The 22,891-nt window shown below is 35.8% G+C and overlaps 1 protein-coding gene across 1 annotated transcript in view; it reads right to left on the bottom strand.

Moving 5' to 3' along the window:
* LOC134240749 (calpain-15-like) overlaps positions 1 to 21,686 on the bottom strand; it is a 29,367-nt gene extending 7,681 nt beyond the window's left edge. Inside the window, 6 exon segments of the mRNA XM_062722834.1 lie at positions 1,806 to 1,875; positions 2,332 to 2,476; positions 2,740 to 2,923; positions 17,533 to 17,741; positions 19,566 to 19,859; positions 21,522 to 21,686. Of these exon segments, the coding sequence (XP_062578818.1) occupies positions 1,806 to 1,875; positions 2,332 to 2,476; positions 2,740 to 2,923; positions 17,533 to 17,741; positions 19,566 to 19,859; positions 21,522 to 21,686 (1,067 nt within the window).
* Between the last annotated feature and the right edge of the window lie 1,205 nt (positions 21,687 to 22,891).

Here is a 22,891-nt window from a genome sequence, read left to right as displayed (position 1 = left end):
AGTACTCTGAAGTTGATATAATAAAGATGCTTGAATTTCTGATTGACAATATCTATGTGGTTTTTAGAGACCAGAACTTCCAACAATCTTTTGGAATTCCCATGGGTACCAATTGCGCTCGGTTATTATTATTATATTCATATGAAGCAGAATTTATGCAAAATCTTATGCGTGAAAAGAAGAAAACACTTGCTGTGGACTTCAACTCGACATTCAGATATATCGACGATGTATTGTCAATTAACAATGGTCATTTCTATTCGTACGTCGATACGATATATCCTGGTGAGCTTGAGATAAAAGATACCACAGACTCTGACATATCTGTTTCATACTTGGATATTTTACTTGAAGAAAGCTTAAGACGTTAACATACTGTAGATCACTAAATTTTCGCGACACCTTATTTTCGCGAGATAGTCACTGACTCTTGATTAGCGAGACAAAATTTTCACGAATTGTGGTTATTCTTCTATATAATCTTAAGGAATACTTTTATACGCGAGAATTTAATTTTCGCGAGCACACTGTCTCGCGTAATTACGCGAAAATAAAGATAATAAAGTATCTCAATATAACAACCAAGCTATATGATAAACATGATGACTTTAACTTTTCTATCGTCAACTTCCCATACTTATGCAGCAATATACCTTCATCACCTGCATACAGAGTATATAGATCTCAATTGATTCGTTACGCAAGAGCATGCTCTAGGTATGAATAATTTCTAAAACGAGGTAAATTATCGACAAACAATTTGATGAAACAAGAATATCAGCAGTTTCGTTTAAAGGCATCATTTCTTATGTTCTATGGTCGATACAATGTTCTTGTCAGTAATTACAATTTACCATTGAGTCAAATACGGACAGACGTTTTTTCATACTAATTGTTAGTCCATTATTTATACACTGAATTGACGACGGATTTTCTGTTATTTCCCGATCATGACAAGGAACACACGGCGGGTGTTACCGGTCAGCAGGAGATACTCACTCCTCCATGGCACCAAATCCCACCTCTGATGTTTCGGAGGTCCGTGTTTGCTCTGCTCCTGTTTTATGGACTTTTGATCTTGAATACTATTCGTTACCTCCATATGTTTCATCACACCCATTTTCAGGGTTAACAAGTCATTTCGTTTCCTAGATTTATGTTGTTTCATTCTGGTCTCCATATACTTAAAATGATTTAAATGATCAGTGTTTCAAAATGAAATTTATTGGGCAGGATAACATCAGTTACCTTTTGTTTTTTATATATGGCTCTTAATGGAAAAAAATGTATTTAATCCGATTTATAAAAACTGTTTTTCTAAACATTGCTTTTATATTATATTAATCATGTTCATTAATATAAATAACCAATGTTAAGAGAAAAACAAACATTTCTACAAAGTGAAAAAAAAATACTCAAACTCATAACTCTCTGCTGTGCTCCTATTTTGTATTGTTTAATGGGCTTGGATATTAAATACTCCTTGTTATCTCCGCATCCTTCATCTACATGTTTTTACAATAATTCTTGAGAAAAATTCTTCAGGTTTTCATGGACAAAACTATTTTAAATCTTTTAGAAATCCGGTCTAGATGTTTCTAAAAGCCCCTATCAGAATAGGTTTGAAAAATAAAGTTTCCAAGAAAGAGTATCAGGGAGTATGTAAGGGACAAAGCCTTTATTTTTAATTAAGATAAACAATCATAATCATGATAATCTCAAAGATTAAAAAAAAAACATATAGATTTCATACCCAGACTCCTTACAGCTGAGAAATTTGGCCCAAATTAAGTTATAACACCTACCCTGACTCCCTACAGCTGAGAAGTTTGGCCCAGATTAATTTAGGATCTCTTCGATTTTTCGGTGGTCCAGCTGGAACAAAAATCTCAAATTTATACTCAGTCTATCTACAGTCTTAAAAAGCAATGGGAATAATAGTATTTTTTTAAATCTGTATGAAGTATGAATTCAAAGCGTTTCTTACTTTTTAAGAAATGAATACTATGTCTTATCATGATGTGAAGAAAATTTGATGTGGTAAATAGAAATAGCAAATAAATAGAAATAACTGTTTAAAGGAACGGAGAATAGATGCTTTAGTTGAACTATGCTAAACCATTAAAGAAAATATTAGCAATAGAAACTAAAAACCAACATCTATTCGATATAATATATTTGATTGTAAGCACTATAATGGTCCACATAAATGAAATTTGTAAGTTTCGACAAGACAATTAATTGAATTTCATAGAAAAAATAACTCTAGAAATTATCTCCCTTCTCAGAAGGACACCTTAAATAAATTTGTTTTCCGCGTTTGATGCTTACGCTGAAGCTCTATGTTGTCACAGGGGGCACCTGTTAAGGTAGCCAGACCCTCTATACACTTCCCTGCTACTAGACTCTCATAGCTGCCATGTAACTTAGCCATAGCCTTCTCTATCAGAGGCACCCACAGTTGTCTTCTCTTAGCCTACAAGGACATACATTAAATTTTAACGAAATAGAGCAGCGGTCATATAGAAAAAAAAATAGAGGATGAATAAGTCACTGACAAACTTGTATTCGATTCTGGTAAACTGCTCATTGCAAAGAATGCTTTCTATATAAATTATTACCAATAGTAAAAAATGATCATAATGCTTCAAATAAAATTCTTAGTTTTTAAAATCATTAAAATAGTAAGCGAGTTTAGTTTAAGAGAGCCATTACTTAATTCCAATAAATTACACTGACCTGAGAGAAGACGAGTCGTTTGTGGTGCTCACAAGGTAACAGGTCGTCAATCAGGACAATCTGCCATTTCCCGTCCTTACACAGGCGGATTTGGTAGGCCCCTTGTGGACAGTAGTCCTTAGTCAGAATGATGTTTTCTACGAGTTCAGGACGCTCTGCCAAGACCGCCAGGGCACTGAGGAACCTGCACAAATGAAAATTCTGATAATTTAAGTCATCTTTGACCTTTTAAGATAATAAACTAGATTCAGACAAAAAATAATAAAGATATTTTTTCAACAAATCTGATCTGATAAAATATAGTGAATTGTGGATATAATAAGGCCAATACTTTCATCCTACATGATTTATATGCTCTAAACAAACCTTTATTCGCGTGTGAGAAATTTCCGCGAGTTTCGCGAGAGCCTCATCATCGCGAATATTTCCCGTCACGAACCGATCCTGAAAGTTTTTTTTAAATTAACAACAGATTTAATCAAAGTACTGAAAGCAATCGTGGGAGTTGAACATGGTGTAAAATAAAATCTTTGATCGGGAGGTTAAGTGAGTGAACAATATTATTATTTCAAATACAGACATCTTGCGAAGGACATTCATAGACATTGAATTGCAAAACAATGCATGGGCCATAATGCTTGCCTGCCTACATTAGTCCTTTTTTTATACCCCCTGCTTGAAAAGCGGGAGTTCGAGGGTATTTATTAATCGGGATTTCCGTCCATCTGTTTGTTACGCTTTAAGTATACCCATCTCTTATCTGCAACTCCTCTTAACTTACAGCAATGAACGAAATTTTCATAGAATTCTTAATACATATTGCCGTTGTGCTTCTTCTATTATTTTTCATCCTACACATATTTTGGGTTTCCCATTGCAAAACATGGGCACTGTCATTATATTCATATTAGAGGCAGTTGATCATTTATATAATTCACTGCTCACAGTTACAAATTTGTAATAGTTTTTTTCCTCTGCAACTTTACCATGCGTTATGAAAATTTCAATTGCGCAGGAATAATACTAATGTTGATAAAATGTGGATTTTAACACAGCATCATTTTAAGAGCTAACAGGTTTGTTATAAGATAAGATAAGATAAGATAAGATATTCTTTATTTCCTCCAAATTAATGGAGAGTTTGTATGAATTAACAGATAATTAACTAATTAACAACAAAAATTGCAAAAAAGAAAACATATATATATATATATATATGTACAATTTCTGCTAGGACATTACAGGTTTCGACAGTCTATGGCAAACAGACTTTTGTTTTTATAAACTGTTGAGGCAACTTTTATCATTATGCATTTCCATTTTGTGAATGATATGTTTTCAAAACATGTGCCTTGAACACACCCTATTAAAGATAAAAACTGTAGTTCAGGATCTTGATCCTCAAACAAAACATACTCATTTACATCAAGTATATCTAAAATGTCCTCAAACATATTTTCTCTGTCGTCTAATGGTGTAAAGCAACTTAACATCAAGTGCATATTATAGTTACTTGTTACCTTATTGCAATATTGACAAAATTTACAAACAATTTTCATCGATGAAACCTGAATAAAAAAAATTGATTAATAATCTTTTTGAGGGATCTTCTCTAGCAATCTGTCACAATTTATTTGGGTTCAACATAGTATGTATTTTACTGAAAAAAGACATATCAGGATTTACAGACAGAGCAGCACGCCATTGATTTTCCTCTGCTGTCCATATTGTTTTGATAATCATTCTTGAAAATTCTTTTTTACTGTATATAATGCTACAATTGTTTTCAAACATATCTAAGAGATTGTATTTGCTAGCCGTTTGTAACATGTTTTTGGTTGCAAAAAATTTTTCAGATACATGAATATCAGAAATAAACTTATAGATCTGATAATGTACAGAGTTTTGTTCTGACCTAAAGAGTCTACCAAAGAAAAGTAGGCGACATTTATCAATGTAGCCCTGTATGGTCCAGAGTCCAATATTCGATATGCTTGAAAGCGATGGAGAAAACTTTGAGAATCCTTGAATAATCCTGGCGAAGTGTCTTTGAACATATTCAAGTTGTTGCATGTCTGTTAGTGGTAGTAACGGCCATATCTCGCAAGAGTAGAGGGCAGACGGTAGCACGACCCGTTTCCATATTTTTGCGGATACAACGGGATGAATGTCAGAGTTATTAACACCAATAGAATATAAAGAGTGGATTTTTGATCTCGCAGTTTTACACACTCGTTCTGTAAGTTTGTCACTTTTCATATTTGCCTGGAGAAGACAACCAGCATATACTGTACTTTCAGACGGAGGTATTTCACTGCCAAAAGCGTAGCACTACAAGATATGTAACATTTTTTGGTTTTTCTAAATACAATAAAAACACTTTTACTTGGATTATAATGGAGTCTCCAGGTAAATGCATAGTTTTCTACAAGGTTAAGTAAACACTGTAATGATGTTGGTGAATTGCTCATTAAAGCAGTATCATCTGCTAATAGAATACCTGGAATGTGTAAATCACCCAGTAAAAGGCCTTTGCCATTTTTGCATAGCTCATATAATAAATCATTAATATACACAAGAAACATAAAAGCACTAAGTACTCTTCCTTGTCCTTCACCTTGTGAGATTTTAAACAAATTGGAGTTTACACCACAAAATGAAACAAAACACTTGCTGTCATTATACCAGTATTTTAAAATTTGCCAAAATCTGGGATCTAATCCAAGATTATACAACTTAAATAACAAACCATTGTGCCAGATTCTGTCAAAGGCTTTTTCATTGTCTAAAAATGCACAGAAAACTGGAGAATCTCTATCTACATAGTAACTAATAGCTTCTTTTAGAACATAACAAGCTGGAATTGCTCCGTAATCATTTCTAAACCCAAACTGTAAATCATGTGGAAATGATTTGCCACTTCTAACTAAATCATTCTCAATTTTTGACAAAAGTATTTTTTCGAATAATTTACTTACTACAGATGTCAATGTAATACCTCTGTAATTGGTAGGAATACTTTTATCTTTGTTTTTACCTTTATAGATAGATATAATTTTTCCTACTTTAAAAATTTCAGGGACGTATTTTTCTCTAATTATAGCATTAAAAAGTAAGCACAGTTGTTCTGCTACAAAATGACCACTGAATATGAGGTGTTCGTTGGTGAGAAAATCTGGTCCAGGAGCTTTCCCTTTGGTAAGCTGATCAATTTGGCATTTGACTTCTTCGATGGATATTACGACTCCGTCCGTGAATAAGTTCTCGTTGTTCTGTAGATCATTGTCGATGTTCTGCACAGCTTCATCTATAAAGTGTTTTAAATTTTCATCAAATTTTTCTGGATGGTACTCTTCATTAGCAAGGTCAGAATAATATTCTTGCCATAAATTACACATGTCATTAATGTTCTCAGCGGTTTTTCCTTTATAACTAAGTTTGGATGGAAAAGATGAACCTGATCGTTTTTTATTTTTCCATGCTGTCCTATAGAAGGTTCCTATGTCAATTTCAGCAGCTTTGTCAATTTCGTCAAATATTGAATTGTGCCAATCTTTTTGTGCAAGTCTGTGTAGTTTTCTGAATTTACGTTTTGACTTTTTATAGTTTTCATAATATTCAATTTGTTTATCTCTAGGAGATCCCATAGATTTCCAAGTCCTTCTAGAACATCTCATTTCATAATGGGCGTTGTTTAGCTCGGATTTTTTCCAGTATGGTTTTAAATGCGGGTTAAATTTTCCATGTGGTATATGTTGGTCGTATGTATTTCAATTACACAAACATTACACATGGAGTACGTCAGAACTTAATCTTTTATAGAAAAAATACACTTTTACTTACTTTAGAATGTATTCTGTAATTACACTATAAGCAAGCAAGTACAAATATATAACAATACAATAAGCAAAGTTCTGCACGGGCTGGCGGGAAGAGAGTCTCTGTTTATCTAATTTTAGAATCGGGAAAGTCCTTAAGTAAGTTAATTCTTCTTTACAACACTCCTCCCCGTTCCAATTGGAATGTTCTGTATTTGAGTTATTTAAATTTTCAATATTAATTTAATATACAAAATATTACTTTATAACAAAACCTATTGGATATATAATGGCCAAAAATTTTTAAAACAATTATACAAACAACAAAAACTGAATTACTGTTAACATGGCCATATAAGAATATAAAATAGCGTATCACATCCAGCGTCGAGAAGCAGAATATGGAACACATAACACATAATAACATCCAGCGATGATAAAGTAGAACACAAAAGACATCATCACATCTGGAGCCGTTCGAGGAATTTGATGCAATGGAGACTGAATGTATCACTGTCAGCACACTTTATAGCGGCATGAAGGCATCTTTAAAATTAATATTAGATATCTTCAGCACACTAAGAAAGCGGCATGCACTTGGTCACCAGTCTTCTCTGTTTTAACATCCGTAGAGCTTCCGTGCGTTCACGACGGTTGTTCTCATCAGCTCTGGGGGGCGCATGTTCAAATGGACGGATAAATAAGCTGCTACTTCTCCCAAATAAGCTGGAGTACTCACGATGGCACCTCCTAAAGGAAAGTAGGGCGCATCGGTCTCCAGGAGCAGCTTATTATGAGGGATAGCCTGTAACCCTTCCAGCTGTTCATGGTCAAAGGCTCGGACGGCAGCTGTCACTCCAAAGTATGTGTTTGGAAATTTCCGCAACCAAGTCCTCACCACGTCAGCTCTTCCCATGAAGCAGTGTACATGGATTTTCTGTTCTGGGTCACAGATATCCTCCATTAACATGAGGCAACGGCCATGAACATCTGAGGAATAAGTGTCTCCTCTTGGTCCTCTGAGGTGGAGAACAAGGGGCTGCTCGGCTTTTAATAACTTCAGAAGCCTAACAAACACTTCTTCTTGTCTACACCACTGGGAAGGAGCAATAGTTCTGTCCAGGCCGCATTCCCCCAATGCCACTACTTTAGGATGATCTAGGAGTTGTTGCATCTTCATCGTTTTTTCGACGGTGAGGGTATCATAATGCTTGGGATGAACTCCAATCGCCACTTTCCAGGGACCTTGTAAGGTGAAGTTTACCTCTGGATAGGACTTGGGTTCACTATATACAATAATTCCCCCAACTACGTCTACTTTGATGGCTGGCTTATAGGAAACATCACTGGAGAAGCTGTATTGCAATAATTCCTCTACAGTACGTCCTCCAGACCTCCCCCAGACTGCCCTAAGTGAACGGTCTAGGTGGAAATGGGCATCAAATACCTGAGGCAATGATGTGTTGGCCAGTACTGTAGATTCGTCTTGGTCTGAATCAGCCTCATCTACCAAGATAAATTCCTCCAAGTCTGACGGCAGTTCAGAATCCGACGCTTCCTCTACCATCTTTTTGTCCTTGCTGGGGTCTTCTGAAGGCTGAAAATGGTAAAACTGCTGCTGTTGATCAGGACTACAGTTATTCAGAATCACCATGATACACCTCCAGAACAGCAACACAGCAGGAGAGTTGATGGGTCGCAAGGTGAAATGACTGGGCTCTGAAATCTGCAACAGCTTGCATGCTTCTATAAATAATTTATGATGCAAGGGATTTAGGTTGGCAGACTCCGGAATTAAACCCGACTGATTCACCATGTGTACAGCATCCCATAGTGAGGCATCTTGTCCATAGGCCAGACGAACCAACCATCTTAGTGCTTGGACGGCACCAGGCAAATGCTCCACACCAGTCGCGTCCTTGAACACAGCTGGCAGGTGCTTTGCTAGGGCATGTCTCCTCGCTCTCCTGTCCATAGATCCACATGACGACAGTATACAATACTCTGTTGCCTCCTGTATCGTTGCCTTTGTCCTTGGACTGTCAACAGTTATGGTCAAGGATCGCTTATTTGAAGAAACTCCTATTTTCCTCTCTGTTGACTGTGTATATGTTGTTTTCAAGGATGGCAACTTTACAACAGATGCAGGTCTTGATTTAACAACTGATGTTGACTCTTTGCTGTAGGATTCCTCCAAGGTTTTTGGTTCTTTGGACGTGGGCTTTGGCTTGGTGGTAGACTTTACTTTTGTTTCCTGTTCTTTTTCCTTCTTTGAGGTTGTCTCCCCACTAGCTTCTGACGTCCCAGGAACAGGCTCGGTTAAATCCAGCACTGAGTCATCAACAGCGTTCATCCGGACAACTTGCAGAGAAGGATCAGTAGTCAATCTGATGTCGCGCGAAGTTACGGCAGCATCAGATGGTTTGGTTGACCGATGAGGCTTCACCAGCTTCTGTCGGGTTAAGGAAGGTAAGTTTTCCTCAATCCATGAGTCCGGCAAATCGCATTGGCAGTTTAACCTCATCTCATGAATCAGTGTTTGAACCCCAATGTCTTGGCAACCTTGTATTGGAGGACGGATCCAAGTCATCATTACTCTGTGTAACTAGATTCATGTATAAACTTTTAGGCTCCACCATGATGTGGTTATCACTAAGGCGGCGGACACAGTCCATTACACTCTCGCCTGGCTTTCTAAGAGCTTCGAACTTATTGGCCTTAGGTCGCTGTCTTGAGTTTCCTGCTTCTTTCCAGGCCCTCTTTGTCTCTTCTCTGTCAGACATCGCTAAAATAAAAACATAATTTACATATTATATACAATCAGGACAAAGATAAACATCAATTTGTTCGGCTTGTCCTGGGGTAATATTTACACAAGACCCATGATACCATTCTTTACACTCTTCACATTGTATCATAAAGTCTCCATTGTCAGGGCCACGGCATAGACAGAACAGACTTTTCTTACCCGTCATCTCTGTCGAGCACCTAACATCAGTAGAACTCATTTTTAATGTCTCAACCTGTTTCTGTAACCAGACTGGCAACTTTTTATCTTGGCACAATTTAATTCTGTCATGGTTGATTGTCTCTAATTTTTTACGCAACATTACCTTATACAAGTAATCTGTAATTTTCTTGACTACCAACCCTGGCCCCTTCCATTTGGGTCTTAACTTTGAGCATTTACCTTTTGGTGTTGATGTGTCCAAAATATATACAGCATCACCAACAGAATATGACCGTGTAAAAGTTTTCAGATCATAATCACGCTTAGCAATAGCTTGACTACTTCGCAACTTTTCACGAGCCAATTCATGAGCGGCTTGTATATTCTGCACTAGATTTGTGACATATTGCTCGTAATCTGCTGTGTCACTTGGTTCTGGACCCGGAAAAATCAAATCCAATGGGCTATTAACTTCTCGTCCAAGCATCAACATATTTGGCGTAAACCCTGTACTTCGATTGACAGAGGATCTTATGGCACTAGCCAGTTGTGGCAAGTACTCATCCCACTGTGTTGGAGATCTACTTGTAAAACATCTCAGAGCATCCATGAGGGTTCTATTAAAACGCTCTACTTGCCCATTTGCAGAAGGTCTAAAAGCTGTTGTTCTTGCCTTAAAAATCTGTAATCTGTCACAAAGTTGTTTGAACAGAGTACTCTCAAAGTGAAAACCTCTATCTGTAAAAATTTGGTAAGGGAATCCAAAACGACAGAAAAAGTGGTTGATTGCTGCCCTTGCCGTTTCCTCAGCTGATTGATTTGGTAATGGCACACATTCTACCCATTTCGTAAACTGGTCCACCATCATCAATATGTAAACATTCTGCTTAGAAGTAAGCGGAAATGGTCCCATAAAATCTAAGTGTACACGTTCCATTGGTGCACTAGCATGGTATGATGTCAATTTCCACCTAGCTTTCATGTTCGGTTTCTTGTTTCTACTACAGGTAGAACAAGACACAACAAACTTTCTAACATCTGTTAACATATTGTACCAGTAAAACCTTTGTTTACATCTGTTATAGGTTCTATCTTGGCCTTGATGTCCAGATGAAGGTAAATCATGAGATAAACTCAATATTTCCTCCTTTAAGGCTATGGGTACCACTAAAAGTTTGGCTCCAGTATTCTCATCTCTTTTCCACAAAATATCCTCTTTACTTAAGAAGAACAATTCTTTGTTAGTCCAATAATGTTTTGTGGCTGGGCTACTGAGGAAAAGCTCGTCTTCGTTAGGCACTTCTTGTTTTGCAAGCCAATTGAGAATTAACTTGAGGTCCTTATCCTTATGCTGCGCTTCACCAACCTCTCTCCAAGTATATCCATTTAACCAACATGCGAGAGTAGGCATTGCTTTGACCTGTTGTACTTTTATTGACGTATTCGCTAATGGAACAGCATTATCGACAGAATCAATAAACTTGCCCCATTCTTGATGTTTCTTCCTGCAATAAGAACATCCTCCACATGGTAGTTCCTCTAGTTTTACAGCATGCCTGTATTCATGACAAGTGTCCAAGTCCTGTAGCCGGGACAAGAAATCGGCAGTATGGTGTTTACTCCCAGGACGATGATGTATAACCATCCAGTACTGACTTAATTCTTCTAACCATCTGGCCAGCTGCCCCATAGGATTCTTAAAGTTCATTAGCCATTGGAGGCTGCTATGGTCAGTACGCAGGTCAAAATTGCGTCCCAGTAGATAATGCCGGAAATGTCTGGTAAATCGCACAACTGCTAGAAGTTCTTTTCTTGTGGTACAATATCTACGCTGCTCTGGTGTTAATGAAAAACTACAATATGATATGCATCTTTCTTCACCATTCTGTATTTGAAGTAACTCAGCCCCAATTGCAAATTCAGAAGCATCGGTATCTAAAATGAATCTGCCATTTTTCGTTGGTATGGTAAGTACAGGAGCACTACAGAGAGCTGATTTTAACATCTCAAAGGCATCCTGATGCTCTTGATTCCAATGAAACTTGTTTTTTCCTGTAAGACTGTAAAGTGGTCTAGAAATTTCTGCAAAATCTTTAATAAAATTGCGATGATAGTTGGCAAATCCGCAAAAACGCTCTACATCTTTTGTACACTTAGGAACTTGCCACTTTTCCATGGTATTTAGAAAATGCGTGCTTATTTTCATACCATCTCGTCCTACAGTTCGACCAAGATACTCCACTTCTGTTCTGAACAGGTCGCACTTCTTTGCCTTTTACTTGATTCCATATTCTCTAAACCTTTGGAGCACTTCAGCTAAATTTTGTAAATGATCTTGGAAGCTTCTTCCTAAAACCAATACATCGTCCAGAAAGGCCAGAACTATTTTCCAGTTTAACCCTCTAAGAACTAAATTCATTACTCTTGAGAAGGTACTTGGCGCATTTGTTAACCCAAAACTCATGCGTTTAAACTGAAATAATCCATATTTGGTAGTGAATGCTGTTTTGCATTTGTCATCGTCTTTTACCTTAATTTGCCAATAGCCCCAAGTGGCATCCAGTTTTGAAAACCACATGTTGCCTGTTAAAGTATCAATGAATTCTTCAATGAGAGGCAGAGGAAAGACATCTTTTTTTGTCACTTTGTTCAGTGCCCTGTAATCCACACACCATCTCACACTACCATCTCTTTTTCGCACCAGCACAGGAGAAGATGCCCATTCTGACATAGACGGTTCTATTACATCAGCTTTCAGCATCTTCTCTAGATGTTTCTCTTCTTCTCCTTCAAAGGAAGTAGGTGTTCTTCTGAACTTCTGTTTAATTGGGTTTGGATCCCCTGTATCAATAGCATGTTCAATAGCTGTAAAATTGCCCAAGTCAAATTCGTGAGCAGAAAAAACATCAGCAAACTGTATCAATAATTTTTTCAATTCACATTGCTGCATTTCATTCAACTCTGAACAGGAACTTTGATACATGCCTTCTAGGTATTCCGGGAGTTCTTTATTTTCTGTAGTTTTTATCTGTGCTGTTTGAAAAGTATCTTTCTGGTCACTCACTCCAACTGGAAATATCTCATCTATCTCATAAACCATACCAACCTTCTGATTCCTAAACAGCGTTATTTTACTATCAGACAAGTTGACAAATGACATCATAGGAACACTTGCACCCACGATACATACATGAGGAGCAAGTAATAATTTGACGTCAGGTTCTATAAGATAGCAAGCTGATTCTAAGGGATGATCTGTACTACATTGTATCCTTAAGACAGACCTTGTTGGAATTACAGTACGTCTAGCAATTCTTACCTGATTAATAGCTTGGACAGAGTTACCCTTATTTTCAATAAAAGGAATTCTTTGATCTTGTACACAAAATAAACTCTGTTTCATGTCAATTTCAACTTGGTACTTCGACATGAAATCCAATCCAATAAGCATGGCATCCTCAATAGGAGCAACATATACGTTTTCATTGAATTGAAGTCCTTTCATTTCTACAGTTGTAGGTTCAATCAAATATCCTTCCATGGACATATCTCTTCCAGCAGCATGCAAGGTAATATTCTTCACCACGCCTGGTCTATCTGGTAATGAATTGTATACCTTGTCAGATATGATGGTAACTTCTGAAGCTGTATCTATAATTCCTTCAACAGCAATTCCATGTATAGTTACGGGAATCATAATTGATGACTTTGATTTCAGCTGTCGAATGATTAAGGGCGTTTCTGTGTACTGCAGGCCGTCATCCCTATGGACCAGGTTAAGGCCTACTGGCCTGATCCCTTCTCGTTTAAAGTTGACGAAAAGGATACATGTTTAGCAGGTTTGTTTTCTGTATTCTTCTGTGGACAGTCTTTCGCAAAGTGTCCTAGACCATTGCAGTGGAAACATCTACCATTATTGGGTGATGGGGATCTACTTCTCACTGGTTTCTTTGATGAGACGTTTGTCGACTGTGGTTGTATTTTCTCTAGATGACGGACTAATGTGAAAATGCCATCCTTGATATCACCCATGTGCTTTGAGAGTTCGTTCAGCTGGGTATCCACTTTCTGTTTTTCTTCATTACTAGAAGGCTTTAGTTGTTTTGATCTTCTTACTTTGACAGTAGACATCTCATCTTCACTTGAACTTGCATGGTCTGAAGAAATGTATATCTCACGTACCTCTTTTTTAGGCTTGTCATAGATGCTCTGATGATTGAACTGGAAGCTTTTGATTTTATCTATAACTTGTTCTACGGAATCTAAATTTAGATTCACGACATACTGACCTGCTTCCTTATCAACACATCCATGACAAATTCTTTTCACAGCTTGTTGGTACATGTACTCTTCTGGTAACTCAGGGAAAGCACGTATAGACAATCGCATGACTCTGTCTGCCCAGTCCTCTATAGATTCCCTAGGCTTCTGTTTAGAGTTTGCTAATTGTACTTGTGTGCTGTGTCTGGTAATGGTACTCCACCAAACCTTTTCTCCAACTTGTTAAGGATTTCTGGAAAACCAATAGCTTGATTTCTGGCTACAATTGAAGCATAGAATTCACTGGCTTTACCTTCGAGGCACCAACACAAATAATCCTTTGCGATTTCTGGAGTCCAGTTCTTTACTTGGTAATATCTCATGAATTTGTGCTTAAATCCTAACCAATTATCTTTTCCATCATACTTCAGTCCCTTGGGAGCGTTATCATCTACCTGACGATTCTGTCCTCCTCTGTTTCTCTGGGGTGCCACAGGTTGATTTACTATTGGAGCAGGTTGGTTAACCGTCATTTGCTGACCTGGATTGATAGGTTGTTGATTATTTATTTGAGGTTGCGTTTGCAATAACTGATTACCTGTTGGAGGCTGCTGATTATTTTCTTGAGTCTGTTGCACCATATTACCACAGTATTGTTGCCCTTGATTACCCGGATTTTGTTGTACCATGTTCCCAAGGTTTGGTTGCATTTGATTACCTGGATTTTGTTGCCATGGGTAACCATAACCTTGAAACTGACTTACTTGTGGAATGCTTGGTGGGGGCACCGAAAACGGCATCCCACCAAATGGCATCCATGGGTTAGCATATACTTGTGACACTGGAGGTATAGATGGAGAATACTGCTGGTTCATTGCCTGATATGGTACATTAGGGTATTGAGATGGAAACATACCTTGAGGACTGTGTGGAGTTGCCATGGGTACGGTATACTGATATGGCATAATCCCACCTTGACTGGATTGAAACAATGTTGGTTGACCCGACCATAAAGATCCTTGAACAGGGTGACTTGGAATAGGCTGACCCTGCATGTACATGTGACCTTGCATGTTCTTGTCTGCATATGTATTCTGCATAGGTTGACCTAATAAAGGTTGACCTTGTGCTGAGGGGGTGGACATTGTTTGGGTACTGATAGGTTGACCATGTAAAGGTTGACCTTGCACTGAGTGGGTCGACATTGGTTGTGCAAAAATAGGTTGACCAGGTGTCATTTGAGTGGACATTGGTTGACACGATATAGTTTGACTGTATATTGATTGACCTTGCATAGGCTGCTGTGACATAGACAAGCCTTGCATACCTTGAGCTGGGATAGGCTGACCTATTTGAGTTGACATTGGTTGACATGACATAGTTTGACTATATTTTGATTGACCTTGCATAGGCTGCTGTGACATAGACAAGCCTTGCATACCTTGAGCTGGAATAGGCTGACCTAATGAAGGTTGACCTACTATTGACTGACCATGACCTGATGAAGGTTGACTTAACACAGGTAAATTAAATGTACTAGGTTGGCTTGTTACAAGGTGACCAGTAGTTGGTTGACTTGACACAGGCTTACCTTTGTTTTTCAGGACAGCACCCTTTGATTTATCAACTTGAAGACCAATAAGCTGGGCTTGTTCAAGGTCAAGTGTTTCTAATTTTACCCCAGGTACAGGCTGAATGTCTTTCTTAACACCTAATTTTTCATTTGCTATTTCATTTTTTGCATTCAGTAAGTTTTCAACATTGTCAATAATTTGTTTTGTTTGTTCTGGTTCATGTACTGGTGAGGACTCAGTTTCAATTGTTTCGTTCTCCACATCACCATCATCACTTTTTACCAAACTTGAATTCGGTTCAAAATCTATCATTTGTGACAATTCTTTGCTCTCTTTTACAAATTTAATGGTGACCAAATTTTCAGGTGTGATGTTACCATTAACAGCTCTGAAATACACAATGTTTTGAGCTGTTGCTTCACCCACTGATGGTAATGTTTTCAATTCTTCTACATTTGCATAATTGATTTTCACCTTTGTTTTCTCACCATTTTCATTGCCAGTTGCCATTTTGAATACACAAATTTTCACACAATTCAAAAATAATACTTTCCGGGGATTCCTGAAAGTCCTAGCACATACACTTCAACAATATGTTATTGCCATAAATAACAATGACAAATTGTCGACGATAATTTTTCACGAGTGCAAGTTTATCGTGTGAAAAATGTAAACATTGCAAATTAATTCAAAATATACTGCTTATTTCGTTTTCAGCTGTTGTAGAACCTCTGAAGTAACAAGCAATTTTCACAATATTAAATCGTGAAACCTGCTCAAAATTCTACAGTGACTACGCACGAAATTTGAACTAACTCACAAGTTATCAGTCAACGAGCGTTTAGTTCTGTTACCGGCGACGCCAATATAGAAAAAATACACTTTTACTTACTTTAGAATGTATTCTGTAATTACACTATAAGCAAGCAAGTACAAATATATAACAATACAATAAGCAAAGTTCTGCACGGGCTGGCGGGAAGAGAGTCTCTGTATATCTAATTTTAGAATCGGGAAAGTCCTTAAGTAAGTCGTACGAAAGTTCATTCTTTACAACACTTTTTTAATATTGTGAAGAAAAATGCAATTCCAAGTTAAAAACAAATATATATTGACCAAACATAAAAAAAACAGTGGCATATGTGAGAGTTTGTGTGCGTACAAATTATCTGGTATGAAAATGAGGTTTTCCTTTTATTAAAAAAAAATATACTTCATTTTGTTGTTTTTAATCGCTATTTTACGAAAACAGCGGTGTTCGTTTTTGGTTTTGACATTTATAACATAGTACTAGATTTACCGCTTTTGGCAGGTGATATTCCTGATTTAATAATGAATACGCAAGTTTCCTAAGGTTTTTTTATGCATTAATGACTTCATTTAAACCAAGAAAATGTTCATGAAAAGTTTAAATAAATTCTGTGCACCGGTAAAAAAGAAATTGCTAAAAATCCGTGACCGTCGGGCGTCGAGAAGATTAGATTCATCGCTTGCCGTCAGTATGTAAAGTTGTCGTTCGTATCTCTTTCATTGTAGGACGCTACACTAAAAATGAGTTCCATTACGAAAAACTTTCGAGGTTTTCTATAATTTAGTTTTACATTTAACGAAATCTAATATTCAAAATACGATTACTTTATCATTACATTTACTTATAATATGAAAATTATATCAATTCAGGAGAAAATTACATGAACTATTTGTGGCGAATGTTTATGCATGTTTTCTGTTGAATATCATAGGAGTAAATCAGCCTACACAGTAGCCTCGCTTGCGGCACTATATAATTAATGCAAATTACTGCGCATGTTAAATACATGATGCCAATGGGAGATTGAACATAGTTCAACTCCCAAAAAAGGGCTTAGTCGCCAAATTTAGTCGTCATGAACTAGTTTTAAGTCGTCGCGAATAAAAGTTGGTTTACAGTAATCATGTTTCAACTTGAATTGAGCACGAGTTAAAGAAAGCAAAATTGATAAAGTTTGATAGAAAAATTAAAAATATTGTTTATGGATTAAACAATAACATAACATGCACCTTGTTGATATTTCTGCCAGATGTCTCCGAGCTAACGAGCATTTCCAAAAAGTCCATGAGAGATAAATAACTAATCTCTAACACTGTACTAACTAGCAGTTTCCCAGAAATCCCTGAGAGATAAATAACCAATCATTAAATCTGTACTAACCAGCCATTTCCTAGAAGTCCCTGAGAGATGTCGTCTGGTAGGGGTGTCCTACACACTGCCCATTTGACCTTCTCGTCTCCTCGTTAAGATGTGGCGATTTCCGTCGGGCGTAGCCATTGTATGGGGGTCTTTGTGAAGGGTTTGTCCTCATTGATAAAGACAGAATATGGAATGGGAGGAAAGAAATCATCCACAAAATGGTCGTTGTGCTGAATTATATATAGTATAGGTTTACTCAGAGCATTTCTCTTAGATTGTACATATGTATAGATATATACTCAGTGTTCCTGATGGTTTTTGATGTTTTGTTAATGAATAGATATATAAACACATGAGCTTTGGAGGAAAACTTCATTGCCTAAAATTCATTGAGCATAAAATATTTAAATAGAGAAATTTCTGTTGTTGTCCTTTTTTCGTTCAAAGTCAAAAATTAAACAAAAGTTTGAAAAACAAAATGTATCCACATCTTTCCTATTTCAGATGATGCAAAAAATAAAAATAAAGATAAAAATAAAAAATCTGAAGCTACCTTTCAATGATACAATAAAAGAATATGAACTAGCTGCCAAAAATTCAATAATATTTATAATAAACAAAGCATCATTTTTTAAAGAAAGCTAGACATATTTTAATGCTTCTCTCTTCTAGTGTAATCCGTATAACATCTAATCAATTGAGATATTGTCGGCTATGTCTCATACAATAATGACTTTTTGAAGTTTAAATGATTATTATACCTACCATTTCAAAATGATGATGTCAAAAGCAATGGGGCTGTTTATAAAGCAAATATTCTGTGTTTGTTTGCCATAAAAACATTCGATCTTAAAATTTCCCAAGGGTATGAATGACTTATAGTAAATATCAATTACATGTGACTTTACTTTGTTGATAATGGGACAATAGAGATTATATCTGTATCATACTTAGAGAGATTTCAGTGAATGGCTACAGATGGTCATATTTCATCCCAGGTAGTCTCTATCAACAGTAACATTTAGCAAACATAATGACTAGTTGTGGTTCAGTCCAATAATTATTTTATATCAGTTGACATTTTTAACAGTTGACTTGTGTATTAGAATTGTCAATACATTTTCTATGTGATAAGTTTCATGCTGCATGTATAGATTTTCTGTATACATGGTATAATATTGGTAATTAGAATCCCTTCCTTTTATGAACATGGATATCATTAACTCAATAAGGAATCTTCCGGAAAGCTAGATTCATACATATACCTGTATACTAGTGGAAAATTTTATACTTTAAGCATTCAACCTTTTATATATGAATTTCTTTACGTTTTTGAGTTTCGTTTTACGGAAATGTCCGATCTATTCATAGTAATTTTTGCATGCACGAGTGATTTGGCGCTTACTATAAATAGTGTTCCAGGCGTGTTTTTGGTCATTGCGAAGTTCGTTACAAGATTACAAGGACATACATTTCCCTTCCCATCCCCACCCTAAGAACTATGCAATGCATTGTATTTAATCATGATATACGTGTACAGTTATGTTTTTGTCGATGTTGGTGTCATTTGATATAAATGTGTGTTATATATTAGTCATTAAAAGTTTGATTGTTGAATATAAATGCGATCTTGTAACGAACGCACCTAACCTAAACTATTTGTTGTTGTTTTTCAAACTAGTCAAGAAAAGATTTATTTTCGGAGGAGTTTACGAGGGAGAAAATAAGTATTTTTTTGTCCATGCTGCTTAATTCATAATGTGAAAAACATCAATATTGAAGTTGTAAAAGTCACATGTCTACAGAACAAAGTGATGTGTTACTAGTCACATGTCTACAGAACAAATTGTGATGTGTTACTAGTCACCTACCTGTCTATAGAATAACGTGATGTGTTACTAGTCACATGTCTACAGAACAAAGTGATGTGTTACTAGTCAACTGTCTACAGAACAAAGTGATGTGTTACTAGTCATCTACCTGTCTATAGAACAAAGCGCTGTGTTACTAGTCACCTGTCTACAGAACTAACTAATGTGTTACTAGACACCTACCTGTCTACAGAACAAAGTGATGTGTTGCCATAGTTCCAGGGCCTCGTTTTCCTCGATTTTTCGGATATCCTCCATCAGGAAGCTTGGTTGTCTTAGAGGAGTGATGAGATTTGGATCAAAGTGTTTCCTGTGGGATTTTTCACTTCCACACATCTGACAGTCTGCCATTTTCAGTGGATTTTTATATGTACTTTGTGAACAAGACCACGGTTTATCTTTCTCTAAACTCTTGTTATTCTTCTCAAGACTTTTGTCTTTGGCTTTTTCTAAACTTTTCACAAAATGGTCGTTGTGCTGAATTATAGATAGTATAGGTTTACTCAGAGCATTTCCCATAGATTGTACATATGTATAGATATATACTCAGTGTTTCTGGTGTTTTGTATATCCATTGTATGAATAGATGTACTCATGTAATTTGGATGAAAACTTCATTGTCTAAAACTCTATATAGAACATGAAACATCAAAATAGAATTTTTTTCATTGTTTCATTTTGTTGTTCAAAGTCAAGAAACCATAAATTGAAAGGACATTAATGTATCAACATTTTTCATATTTTAGATCTACTAAGTCAAGAGATGCAATAAATCGTAAGCTACCTTTAGAAAGATTAAAAAAGTTTGCGGCCAAAATTTAATTTCTATATATTATAAACAAAGCATCATTTTTTAAAGAAATTGTTATGGAATGCTGGACGTAAATGAAACTCTCTTCCAACCGTGTATTCTTTGTTTTCGTATAACATTTGATCAATTGAGATATTAACTCAATATATATATTAGCCTATCGAAAGCGTAATATTTATGATTTACGAAGTAGGTTGATAGATCAGGGTTCCCCAAATTAAGGACTTTTTAAATTAGTACGTGATCTTAGGTCCTCATAATTAAGGGAGCAGACTTGGGTTTTATTGTGTGGAAACTACATTAGAGAAACTCTTTATATTTTTATACCATATATAACTTACACTGACGTCAGTGCACATGCCAAGTTTAGGGAAAATCTACCGTCCAGGTAGTTTTAAGGGACTGTCTCAATTAAATACAGGTACATTTAATTACTATAGGATTATATGGGAAAGTGGTAATTTTTTCGCACTTTACAGCAAATTATACAAATACTACAATATATTTTTTCCTCAAGCTACAATATATTATGAGATATACTATAATGAACATTATATGTGACAAACACAAATTCTCCCGTCATGTTTCCAGAGGGAGCATTTAAAAATGCCAAAAATTGACATTTTCTGTTGTTATAGAGTACTATGAAATATGACAAATACAAAAGATTTATACGAAAAATTAAAAAAAAATGATGGGGAGATTCTCAAATATCTACGTTTTGAATTTCAAGAGCATATATCCATGACTTTTTTTCTTTTATAGAATTTTTATTACCCCTTCTTTGAGAGCTTCACGTTATCATAACGTCAAAAACACACCATTAAGACGTCAATAAACCTATCAGATGAAAAATCGTTTTGAAAATCAGTTATGTTAGATTTTGATTTATTCTTTTAACGGATAATTTTTTAGTTGTTATTTCATTTCAAATTAGTGAAAAAATGCTATAAGATATGCTTCATTTTACTATGATGCGCGAATATTGCGCAATAGAAACCCCTGTCTGCCCCCTTAATTGTATTTACGTCACAATGAATTTTCAATAATAACAAAATAATCTATTCTAAATTTTGAATTACATCTACAAAATGTACACACCCTCTTCCCTTACAGGCACACCGTTTTAACACCCCTTACACATACACACACGCACCTATCACGCACATATATAAACACACTATATGTATTCCAGTTTTTTTTTTTTCAGGAAATTTACAAACTGTTCCATGATAGCATACACGCTCTTTCGTCTTAACCATTAACACAAATTTGCTCAAGACGTCCATTGCAATATATTTTTTCATAATTGGATGTTTGAGGCACACCTTAGGCCGTTTATTCCTGACATCTCTATATTTGTACTGTACTATGGTATGCCCTTCTATCGACCCTGAACTGGTTGACGACGCAATTATTGCACAAACGAATCTCACAACTATTTCAGAAGTGCTGAAGTGGTTCTTGCTTGCAAATATCACATCGTACGACATCTTGGATTGTTGTCATTGTAGATTAAGGACACCTGCATTTTAATAGATAAACATTTATAAAACATGGCACAAAACAATAATATATATACAAATGAGCTTTGTATAATATAATGTATAAAGAGCCCTTTTGCAGCGGAGACTTTGAAAACGTTTTACTGGAAGGAACACTTGAGAACAGCACATACTTTCTGTAAGTTATTGTCAAACAAATTGATGAGACATGAATATCAACAGTTTCGTTAAAAGTTATCACTCGGTAAGTTCAATGACAATGCAAATACCGTCTATCATTACGTCAAATGTACTGAAGTTTTTCATACTAATTGTAAGGTATATTTTCATATTCATGTATTTCATCTTATCATCTTTTCTGTTAAAAGATGTGGATAAATTTAAGTCGGAATAGGCAGATGAAGTCCACGGAATTTGTAAAGTAAATATGCATAACAGGACTTAAGAAATATTTACCAGGCGGAGAATTACGAGCGAAAAATGATAAGACCCGATTATCTTTTTTACTTGGAATAGAAAAAATAAAAACAAAAAAGACACATAGATGGTTGATACGCTATCTGTCCAAAGTTAGTTACAATTAAAACTATCGTTTTATCTCACTCTATTGATGCTAAAACTTGATAGCTGTGTACACTGATTATAAATTAACAAGGCGCCTGTGCTTCGTATCAAGTAAAGCTTTTAATATGGCATAATGTTTTTTACACAGTACATGTAATGTGTCTCTTGTGCAGTTTATTTTTTCAAATGACTTATATCTAATTTTCAAAAAGACACCTCTAAGTTAATGCCTTTGTTTGTTGAATGAACAATTTTTAACTTTTTTGTTCTGTTTTTTTTTTAAGAAAAGAAGTGACAGGATAATTTTGCTTACCTTATTAACCCCAAGAAAGCATTAAAATTTATTCCTATTAATGTAAAAAAATAGTTTTAAATCAACCACAGTCTTTCTTTCAGTATTAATTTTATCAAGCATACGTTCCTTGGTTGTGAAACTTAAAACTGTTTTTATTTTAATAAAGCCCACACATGGGGTATGTTAGCACAACAAGAGTTAAACAATTGAACAACCAACCTGTAAAGAGTTAACATAATGAACAACAAAAAGATATTTAATATGGACAGTACTGACGGATGTCAAAATATTTTTAAAAAAAATAATGTTTATATTTTTGACAATGTAGGAAGGT

The sequence above is a fragment of the Saccostrea cucullata genome, unplaced genomic scaffold, assembly GCF_032062105.1.
Source record: "Saccostrea cucullata isolate Sc308-1 unplaced genomic scaffold, CSIRO_AGI_Scuc_v1 ctg1514, whole genome shotgun sequence".
Taxonomy (NCBI): Eukaryota; Metazoa; Mollusca; class Bivalvia; order Ostreida; family Ostreidae; genus Saccostrea; species Saccostrea cuccullata.
The sequence above is the reverse complement of the archived record's forward strand: the minus strand, read 5'-3'. Positions and strand labels throughout refer to the sequence as shown.